This window comes from Thunnus thynnus, chromosome 2 (genome assembly GCF_963924715.1).
Source record: "Thunnus thynnus chromosome 2, fThuThy2.1, whole genome shotgun sequence".
Classification (NCBI taxonomy): Eukaryota; Metazoa; Chordata; class Actinopteri; order Scombriformes; family Scombridae; genus Thunnus; species Thunnus thynnus.
The window spans coordinates 39,505,574-39,516,567 of record NC_089518.1 but is presented as its reverse complement, the minus strand read 5'-3'; the positions used below and the strand labels follow the sequence as shown (position 1 = coordinate 39,516,567).

The following is a 10,994-nucleotide window of genomic DNA, read 5'->3' as shown; positions in this document are numbered from 1 at the left end:
CGTCGTCGTCGGGTTGAAATGGACGAGTGTCAGTTACCTGCCTGTGATATTTCTGATTCATGTCTCCGTCTGCGTGTGTGTCTCTGATGTGACGCTGTGATGATAATAATTAGCGCTCTGGTCGCCGCTGTGTCGTACTACGATTCCCAGCAGGCCGAGCAGCGTGTCGGCGTGTTTCCCCAGAGATCAGCTGATCAAACACACGCGCCGTTGTCACATCAGCGTGTTGTTTTCACCGCAGCTCATCCTCTCTGCTGCTCCTCATTAGCATCACGTCCTGTTCCCTGTCAGCGTTCATCAGGACACTCAGAGCTGCTTTCTGTTCAGTTTAAGGAGAATGAAAGAGAGACGCCGCAGTCACAAACACTCACACAACAACAACAACAACAACAACAACAACAGCAACACAAACTGTACTTATCTGCCTCATTGAACGTTTGCTCTGCTTTATTTCTCACATTTACACAGACGCATACAGACAGACAGACAGACAGACTTACTGCTTGGGAGGTTCTAGTGGTCACTGAAGAGGTTGTAAAGGTTCTTTGGGAGGTTCTAGTAGTCACTGAAGAGGTTGTAGAGGTTCTTTAGGAGGTTCTAGTAGTCACTGAAGAGGTTGTAGATGTTCTTTAGGAGGTTCTAGTGGTCACTGAAGAGGTTGTAAAGGTTCTTTAGGAGGTTCTAGTGGTCACTGAAGAGGTTATAAAGGTTCTTTAGGAGGTTCTAGTGGTCACTGAAGAGGTTGTAGAGGTTCTTTGGGAGGTTCTAGTGGTCACTGAAGAGGTTATAAAGGTTCTTTGGGAGGTTCTAGTAGTCACTGAAGAGGTTATAGAGGTTCTTTGGGAGGTTCTAGTGGTCACTGAAGAGGTTGTAGATGTTCTTTGGGAGGTTCTAGTGGTCACTGAAGAGGTTGTAAAGGTTCTTTGGGAGGTTCTAGTGGTCACTGAAGAGGTTGTAGATGTTCTTTGGGAGGTTCTAGTGGTCACTGAAGAGGTTGTAGGTGTTCTTTGGGAGGTTCTAGTGGTCACTGAAGAGGTTGTAGATGTTCTTTGGGAGGTTCTAGTGGTCACTGAAGAGGTTATAGAGGTTCCTTAGGAGGTTCTAGTGGTCACTGAAGAGGTTATAGAGGTTCTTTGGGAGGTTCTAGTGGTCACTGAAGATGGCATAAAGGTTCTTTGGGAGGTTCTAGTGGTCACTGAAGAGGTTGTAGAGGTTCTTTGGGAGGTTCTAGTGGTCACTGAAGAGGTTGTAAAGGTTCTTTGGGAGGTTCTAGTTGTCACTGAAGAGGTTGTAAAGGTTCTTTGGGAGGTTCTAGTGGTCACTGGAGATGGCATAAAGGTTCTTTGGGAGGTTCTAGTGGTCACTGAAGAGGTTATAGAGGTTCTTTAGGAGGTTCTAGTGGTCAATGAAGAGGTTATAAAGGTTCTTTGGGAGGTTCTAGTGGTCACTGAAGAGGTTTTCGGTGTCCTTTAGGCCTGGACTGGGTTTTACTTCCACTTGTCATCTATCTGTAAATTGTATAAAAAATCTAAAGGAGGTTCTTGGCATCTGTTAGGAGGTTATTGTGGTTCTTCGGGAGGTTCTAGTGGTCACTGAGAAGATTCTGGGTGTCCATTAGGTGGTTCTAGTCTTCCTTTAAGAGGTTCTAGCCTTCACTGAGGAGGTTTTTAGGAGGTTCTAGTGGTCCTGTAGAAACTTCTTGCAGGCATTGAAGAGGTTCTCTGTTGTTCAGGAAGTTCTAGGTGTCGTTCAGGAGGTTCTATTGGTTCTTTATTTGTCCCTCATCTGTATATGAATCTAAAGGATGTTCAAGGCATACATTAGGAGGTTGTTATTGCTATTATTCCAGTGGTCTGTGTTCATTATGTGGTTGCAGTCTCCCCTTAAGAGGTTCTAGTAGTCACTGAGATGGTTGTAGAGGTTTTTTAGAAGGTTACATTCATCCTACAGGCTTTTGTGGTACTGTAGGATGTTCTAGCAGTCATTGAGGAGGTTATTGGTGTCATTTAGGACGTAATGAGGAGGTTCCGGGAGTCATTGAGAGGACATAGGAGGACTGACCTGGGTTTTACTTTCAAGATTCAAGAAGTTTATTATTATATCACAGTAAACACGGGTTGTTACACCATACAATGAAATTTTGCCAGTCCACCCTTTCACGCAAAAAATTAATTAAATATTACATTTAAAAATTAAACCCACAAAAATTATATATAAGTTACATGTACAGTACAGTATTGTGCAAAAAAGCAGCAATCCTGACGTGACAGCAGGGCATAAAAATACACTGCTGGTATAACAGTGTCAACAGTGTTTGAATTGTGTAAAGAATCTGGAGGAGGTTCTGGGCATCTGTTAGGAGGTTGTTGTTGTTCTTCATGAGGTTTTAGTGGTCAATGAGATGGTTCTAGGTGTCCATTAGATGGTTTTATTCTTCCATTTATTTAGAGGTTCTTGCAGTCACCAAGGAGATTGTAGAGGTTCTTTGATGATTGAGGAGGTTCTAGCAGTCCTGTGGCAACTTTTTGCAGTCACTGAGGAGGTTCTCTTTGTTGTTTAGGAAGTTCTAGGTGTCCTTTAGGAGGTTCTAGTGGTCCTTCACTTGTCACCCATCTGTACCTTGTGTAAAGAACCTAGAGGAGGTTTGAGGCATCTGTTAGGAGGTTGTTGTGGTTCTTCAGGAGCTTAAACGTTCTTCTGGTATTTAAAACTGTATTAGAGGAGAAAATGGGGCTAAAATGTAGTTTGTTGCAACACGAAAACATCTGTCATCTCTTTGTCTTCCATCTCTTCTTCTTCTACCCCTTACTGTGTGTGCTCTGTCTGTGAGTGTGTATTCAGTGTGTGTTCAGTGTGTGTTCAGTGTGTATTTGGTGTGTTGTGTATCAGGGGAGCAGTCTCTCAGTGATCAGCAGTAAACTGGCGTTCAGCTTTGTCTTTTCCTCTAAACTCTACAAACAGCTGCTTCTTTCAGCATCCAGCCTTCAACATTTAGCTTCAACGTTTAGCATTTAGCTTCAGAGTGTAGTCTGTGTGTGTGTGTGTGTGTGTGTGTGTGTGAGTGTGTGTGTGATTACCAGCTACTTTCATCTGCTAATGGCTGTTTATGGCCGCAGGCTAAACTTATCACACACACACCTGGGACCGTATGTGTGTGATGTCTTTATCTTCTCTGTCGGTGTGTGTGGGGGAGAGGAGGGATGATTGACAGCTCCCATCAGGGCCCCGCCTCCTCCTGTCACAGTAATTACTCTACCGGTCTCTCTCTCTCTCTACCTGTCTGTCTACCTGTCTTTCTGTCTGACTTTTACTTCTCAGTATTATCACGACAATTATACAAAACCCACTTACACGGTTTTTCCAAAGCTTTCAGCCACTTCTCAGGGTCTTCCTCAGCAGTGATTAAGAATGAGCCTGTATTATTGAACTTCATATTGATATAATATAGCCTAATATAATATGAAATTGTTAAAACCCATAAGTTTCTATGTACATATAGGCTATGCAAGTTATATTGGGGGTTGGGTGGCTCAGGATGCCGCTGTCTAAGAAAGTTTGGGGAGCACTGCTGCCAGAGGCCCTGAGGAGGTTTCAGGAGTTCCTGATGTAGTTCGGGGGGGTTCCGAGATCCCTTGAGAAGGTTTGAAGATCCTTAAAGGTATACTATGCAGGATTTTCCTAAAAAAAAGACTCATACAAAAGTAATCCCTCTCAATCATCACTTATGACCCACTAGCAGTGTATGTCTGTATGTATCTGCAGAGACTCTGCCCTCTACCTGTATTTTCTTATTATTGTGCCGTGTTTGGGACGTTTCTGGGTGTCAACCTTTGGGCAGTTGGTGTGTAGCCTCCAGCCAATAACAGCACAGGGTGTGAGGTCGGGACTCGTAGCGTAGCGACCAGGTTACAGCGTTGTCTCCATCTCTCTCGTCTGCTCCGCTCTGAGGAGAGCAACGTCTAAAGAGCAGCAGGTCTGTGTGTCTGTTGACTGACGGCAGGGCTGAGTCACACACACAGAGCAGAGAGGCCACAGCAGACAGGATGAGTCTCTGCATTCACACAACATCTGGCGATGCGGCACCTTCCCACAGGGTTGTGCGGAGGTGTTGGCGCGTTTATTTGTGCTTTAGATTGTAACCGCTGTCAAACAATCAGAAAATAACATTTTATTTCTGATTAATAGGTTTGTTCTTATCAGCGTCGCTCGCTCTTTTCATTCACTCTCTAGTTCACTCGATGGCCGCTGCTCTCTCTCTCTCTCTCTCTCGCCCATGGAGTCGGGGAGTAGGGGCCAACTTTGAATGCTGTGTTTACAAACACCAACCGACAAATTCTGCAGACTATGCCTTTAAGGAGGTTTCCAGGAACCCCTGAGGAGGTCATGTAATCATATAGGAGGCTTTAGGGTCCTAATCATGGATGTATTAAGAGAACTGGACACTGCACCGCTGTTCAGCCTTGCTGCCAATTGCTCTTAGTGGCCACTCGCGGTATTGCAGTGAAAAATGCCCAGTGGCCCAAAATGCTTTTTCCCCATAGACTAACATAATAAATGAGATGTCTGTAAAAAATATGACTCTTTGTATCATGAATTTTTAATCCATTAACGTTTTATGTTTGTGAAACTTTTCTCAAGCCTAGAAAAGCAATTTTAAAATCTGTGACGTCATCCTGATGCAAAGTCTGAGGGCCAACAGAAGAAACACTACTGCAGATATTCACTGGGCTGCACAGCACAGAAGCTAGAAACATTTTGGCTCATGTGCGAGGAAAGCAATTTTCATTTGATTGAATAATCACCATCTTTGAGTCTGATATCCAATTTTTATAATACATCCATGGTTCTAGTAGAGCATGTAGGAGATCAGGACATTTACTGATGACCTGTCGTGTGTTACAGGGCTGGGTGTTGGAGGGAATCCCTCAGACTCGTCTGCAGGCTCTGAGTCTGCAGCAGGTCGGAGTTATACCCGAACATGTTGGTGAGAACAAAATAAAAACAAAGCTCACAGTTCATGTAGAGATACGCTGCATTTATGTTACTGAAAAATACTGTGTGTATGTGTGTCAGTGATGTTGGATGCTCCTGATGACGTGTTGTTGGAGAGGAGTCAGGGGAAGCTGGTCGACCCGCTGACAGGAGGTGAGTTTATTGTTCAGACAGGGTTAGGGTTAGGGTTAGTCTGTCCTGTCAGGACATCTGATGAAAAATCAAGACAGTAACGTTGAAGGTTGCAGACAAACAGGTTAAATAACTACAAACAGTAAAAGCTTTAACAATAAAGTTGACAAAAAAACTCGACTCAAGGTCCAATTACTCATTCTGCTGATGATACAGTCTAACACTTCAGAATAACAGAGTAAGTGGACCTTGAGCCGAGATTTATTCGCTGTTTCCAAAGTTACGAATGAACCATCAAGCTCAAGATTAACAGTATACTATTACTACTTGTGACATCACTTCCTGTCTGTAGACGTGTACCATCAGACGTTCATCTGGCCCGCGGACAACACTGTGGCTGAGCGTCTGGAGAAGAGGCAGGGTCTGTCAGAGAGGCAGCGATTGGCTGAGCTGCAGCGTTATCGCTGTGAGGTCACAGGGTTAAGCTCCGCCTACAAACACGTCCTAAAGGAGATCAGTGGCGACCAACCACCAACCGACATCTACCAACAAGGTACACACACACATTCACGCAAAAACAACCAATCACACGCTGATTTACTGTAGTTTGATATTTTGGCGTCCCTCAGGGTTCATGTTCAGGTCCTCTGTGGCTCTTTAGGTTTCCTCTTTGCGTTCAGGGTTTTTGTCCATCTCCTCTAACAGAACAGTGAAGTGTGACGAGTTCTTTCAGATGGACCAAAATTAAATCCTGATTTCCTGCAGTAACACTCTGCTTCATGTTCTCACAGATGATGTTAGAGACTCACAGTTTGGATCAACATGAAACTCTCCTGGTTGAATCATCAGAACAAAACATGAACACCTGTGTTTGAAAATATCTGATTCTTTACTAAAAAGTCAAAGCTACAAGACTGCGGACATAAAAACTGAAGAGGAGAAGTCAACTACAACTCCCAAGATGCATTTCACTAACAAACATCCAATCACAGAGCTTCATGTTCTTTCAGATTTCACTTTATAGAAACCTGATAATAAAACATTCAGCAGTTTAAATCTGTTCACTTTCTGATTCTGGACCAGTTTGTGATCAGTTCATTTATCATAGCAACAGGTTTTCCATAGCAACCACAGATGAGGCTATAGACTTACTCTGTTATGTTTATGTTTATGTTTATGTTTATGTTTATGTTTATTGTTTATTGTTTATTGTTTAATGTTCATGTTTATTGCACTTTCTGTCGACATCTGGACCACAATGAATTCCTTTTATTTGGTACTTTACAAACAAATCTGATTCATATTCTGAAATAATTCAGTCCAGGAGGTTGACAAGAATATTAAAAGAAAACTTTTAAATGAAAAACTTTCATATTTAATTAATCAGCCTCACACTTTGTTACTCGATATGCAGACGATTCACTGATTTATATTAAAGCTTCACTTCTGTGTGTATATTGTGTCAGTACTGGCGTTCGTCCGGACTCGTTATCGCTCCAGAACTCCCAGAATCCTCCTCTTGGGTCCACCAGGGTCGGGGAAGAGTCTTCAAGCCAGACTGCTGTCAGAGAAATACAAGATGGTGGATGGTACATGCACAAACACACACTGGAACTGTGCTGCCGCTTTCCTCTAACTATTCATGCAGATGAACCCAGGTTGTAGTCTGAAGTAAAAAAGCCTCCTTCAAGCATATAAACACTGTGATTGTAGAGGATTTAATCTGTCCAGGAGATCCTGTAGGATCAGATATGTGTTGAAAATATTCTCCAAAAATGCCATTAAAAGAAAGGTTATATTCTAAAAAACATAAACTTTACAACAGAGCGCAGGTGGTGTCAGTCGTTCAACTGCCTGCACTGCTTAAAGCTGAACTCAGCACTGCGTGAGTTTTTAGATTTAGATTGTATTGCCTCCATTTTTATCACTATCAACGTATAAAAGGTGAGTAGATGGGAGAATGTGAGAGCTTTTGTTAGTGTTGGGCTCAGAGTGGAGCAGTACGTATCAGTGTAGACACACTGAACATGAAAATGAATCAGTACAAAAGATTTGTTCATTTTATTGTCAGAATTAGCGTAATCTGTCAGATTTGGTGACTGATCAAGTGTTAACATGTTCAGTTCAACTCTGACACAGCAGTAATGCAGCTGCAACAGATTTTCACTGCATGTTGAAAACTCTGAACATACAAACCGTTTCAACTCTGCTACAACATGTAAGTTGGACTCACATACAGACTGATGGCCTTCTTGTCTGTCTGTCTGTCTGTCTGTCTGTCAGTGTGTTGTGGTCAGCTACTGAGGTCTGTAGCAGCTGATGGTTCAGTTCTGGGAGAAGAGATTCACCCGTACCTGGATGATGGACGCCCAGGTAACACACACACACACACACACACACACACACACACACACACACACACACACACAAAGATTCCTGTCACATGATTTACATGAAGACAGTATATAAATCTGTGAAGGAGAGAAGAATGACAGAGACGCAGAGGAGAGTGTGTTTGTAGTTTATGAGTTAAAAACCCCAGAGGCTGCTGGGATACAGGCAGGAATCAAACAGGACTATTTCCACTTAAAACAGTCTGTGTGCTGTGGATCTACACAGGTAATAACTGTGTGTGTGTGTGTGTGTGTGTGTGTGTGTGATCACAGCAGCTGTGTTTAATAATCAGCAGCTGGAAGAACAGAGCAGACATGTCCACGCTGCTGTAGATTCATGTAACATCTCATCTGTGGTTCTGAGAGGAACAGCTCGTATCTCACTGATCACACTCATGCTGGAGATCATGTGATTTTATAGACACGATGAGTTTTTGTCCACATCGTAATTTGAGTTGAGCACCGATCAGACACCAGCGCTGTCTTTGTTCCACGTCTCTAACCTGTTTAACTCACTGCGAGTAAATCAGTGGAATCATGTTTGCTGACAAGGCTAACAGCCCCCCGACCCCCACCCAAGCCACAATGACCTGACTGAACAGAACCGGCTGAGGATTGATGATTGATTATTGATTATTGAACCTGCTGGTGTAGTTCCAGACTCCCTGGTGCTGCAGGTTCTGCAGGAACGTCTGAGCCAAGTGGACTGCAGCTGCAGAGGCTGGATCCTGCACGGCTTCCCCTGCGACCTGCAGCAAGCCAAGAGCCTGCAGGAGTCCCAGCACCAGCCCAACAGGTACTGCACACAATACTACAATACTAATACTAATACTAATACTAATACTAATACTAATACTACAGCAAGCCAAGAGCCTGCAGGAGTCCCAGCACCAGCCCAACAGGTACTACACACAATACTGCAATACTAATACTAATACTAATACTAATACTACAGCAAGCCAGGAGTCTGCAGGAGTCCCAGCACCAGCCCAACAGGTACTACACACAATACTACAATACTAATACTAATACTAATACTAATACTAATACTACAGCAAGCCAAGAGCCTGCAGGAGTCCCAGCACCAGCCCAACAGGTACTACACACAATACTACAATACTAATACTAATACTAATACTAATACTACAGCAAGCCAGGAGCCTGCAGGAGTCCCAGCACCAGCCCAACAGGTACTACACACAATACTACAATACTAATACTAATACTAATACTAATACTACAGCAAGCCAGGAGCCTGCAGGAGTCCCAGCACCAACCCAACAGGTACTACACACAATACTACAATACTAATACTAATACTAATACTAATACTAATACTACAGCAAGCCAGGAGCCTGCAGGAGTCCCAGCATCTGATGAGTATTTGATGCTTCTCGCTGTTTGTTTTAAATACAACATTGCGGATGCTCTCTGTGAGACAGTTAACCAGGTTATTTATTACTAACTGACCAGCTGATGACCTCTGACTGACCTCTGACTGACCTCTGGCTGACCTCTGCTCCGTCTCTCCTCCTCTCAGAGTTTTCTTCCTGGAGATGACGGATGATGTTTGTTTGGAGAGAATCAGTCTCAGAGCGACAGATCCGGTCAGTGGAGAGAGGTCAGTAAAACCAGTTAAACCAGTTTAACCAGTAAACTCTCTGCAAAGCACTGCTCCCATCTTTACAAACTCCAGCAGTCCAATAGTGGAGATCTAAAGTCTGTCGGACTGAATTAATGAAATGTGTCTGAGTGTTTGTGACGGACATGAACAACTGTGTTGGAAAATATCTGATTCTCTGATAAACAGTCAAAGCTACAAGCCTCGTCTACGACTCCCAAGATGCATTTCAGCAGCAAACATCCAACCACAGAGCTTCATGTTCTGTCACTGAAGCTAAAGATTTCACCTAATCAGCTCACTGTCTGACTGTGGATCAGTTTAGGATGGACTCAGTAACCATGGCGACAGGTTTAGGTGTTGTTCTGAGCAGTCAGTGACATGATGACGTCACTTCCTCCCGCAGGTTCCACGCCGTGACCCGACCGGCTCCGAGCTCCGACGTCCAGAACAGGCTGAAGATCAGACCTGAGGACGACACGCACACTGTAACACACACACTGAGACAGTACAGGACACACACAGCTGTCCTGCAGGTACACACACACACACACACACTAGTAGCTGTCACAGGTTCTGTTTTTGTTTCCACTTTGGGGGCGACTTCATTTTAGACATTTTAGATATTTTTAGACATCAGTGTGTTTCAGTTTTTCTTCATTACATTTCCCAGTAACGTTCAGGTAGTGGTGGAATTTTCTAAATTATTTCCAGTCGTTCGTTTTTTGAGTTTTTTGACTACTAACAGGACAGTGCAGGAATGATCGCTGTGTGTCAGACTCTTCAGTGTCGCCTCTCCATCAGATTCAGGACAGAACCGAGCAGCAGAGAGATGCTAACGCTAACGTCAGTCTCTCTGTCTCTGCAGCTGGAGCTCTTCTAATCCTTTACGATACAGACGTCTGAAAGTCATCACATCTAAATGTAAAAGAAAATCTGTATCAGAGACACTTTAGAGCACATAAAGATGAGGAACGTTTGGACAGACAGACGTGTATCTGAGAGGTTCTGGTTTCTAAAACAGTAGAAACACAAACTGAACCTGGAATTTTAATGTTGACGTTGATTCTGTAGCTTAAAAAATGAACAAACTATGATTCTACGAACTGAACGATTCATCCTCAGTGTGTGTGTGTGTGTGTGTGTGTGTGTGTGTGTGAGTGTGTGTGTGTGTGTGTGTGTGTGTGTGTGTGTGTGTGTGTGTGTGTGTGAGTGTGTGTATGTGTGTGTGTGTGTGTGTGTGTGTGTGTGTGAGTGTGTGTGTGTGTGTGTGTGTGTGTGTGTCCAGTCTCTGTATCCAGATGCGGTTCACATCAATGCTGATCAGGATCCTCACTCTGTGTTTGAGGCTCTGGAGAGCAGACTGACAGCTGACTGACAGGAAGACTCACCTGGACTCACCTGGAGGAAGAGAAGACGCGGAGCAGAGCGACTCGCCTACTTATTCATGTTTTTAATGTTCTTGGTTTGTTGTGAAGAAATAAAAAGGTTTGTTAGTCTTTTCTGAGACGTTTCCTGTTATGTGATAAGAGGCAGTAGAGAAGTGACGTGTTCAGCTGTTTTCAGTCTTTTAAAACACGTGTGAAGAAACAAATATCACCTGAAACACCTTCATCTTCCCAGAGCACTTACTCACCTAACAAGCTCTTTCTGTCTCTCATCCGGCTCGCTGCTTCATAATACAAGTGTCTGAAAACCAAACAAACAAACATGGCCGCCTCACGTCAGCCAAAGTAGATCAGTTCATTGTCAGTTTGGATCCAAACATGAGATTTGTTGACAAGAAGAAAAACATAGAAAATCACCAGAATGATCCTTTAATCAGACTAGCTTCTCTATGACATGAACACGTCCTG

The 10,994-nt window shown here is 43.5% G+C and overlaps 1 protein-coding gene across 2 annotated transcripts in view; it reads left to right on the top strand.

Moving 5' to 3' along the window:
• ak8 (adenylate kinase 8) overlaps nt 1–10,645 on the top strand; it is a 15,768-nt gene extending 5,123 nt beyond the window's left edge. Inside the window, exons 7-16 of one of the 2 annotated variants that reach the window (XM_067574429.1) lie at nt 4,903–4,984; nt 5,074–5,145; nt 5,477–5,677; nt 6,591–6,713; nt 7,408–7,497; nt 8,172–8,290; nt 8,494–8,513; nt 9,058–9,138; nt 9,545–9,674; nt 10,427–10,645. In XM_067574429.1, the coding sequence (XP_067430530.1) occupies nt 4,903–4,984; nt 5,074–5,145; nt 5,477–5,677; nt 6,591–6,713; nt 7,408–7,497; nt 8,172–8,290; nt 8,494–8,513; nt 9,058–9,138; nt 9,545–9,674; nt 10,427–10,516 (1,008 nt within the window). In that variant the 3' untranslated portion in view covers nt 10,517–10,645. Of the gene's footprint in view, nt 1–4,902; nt 4,985–5,073; nt 5,146–5,476; nt 5,678–6,590; nt 6,714–7,407; nt 7,498–8,171; nt 8,314–8,493; nt 8,514–9,057; nt 9,139–9,544; nt 9,675–10,426 lie in introns of both variants that reach the window. The other variant, XM_067574421.1, reaches the window with a different exon arrangement.
• Nucleotides 10,646–10,994: the final 349 nt, after the last annotated feature.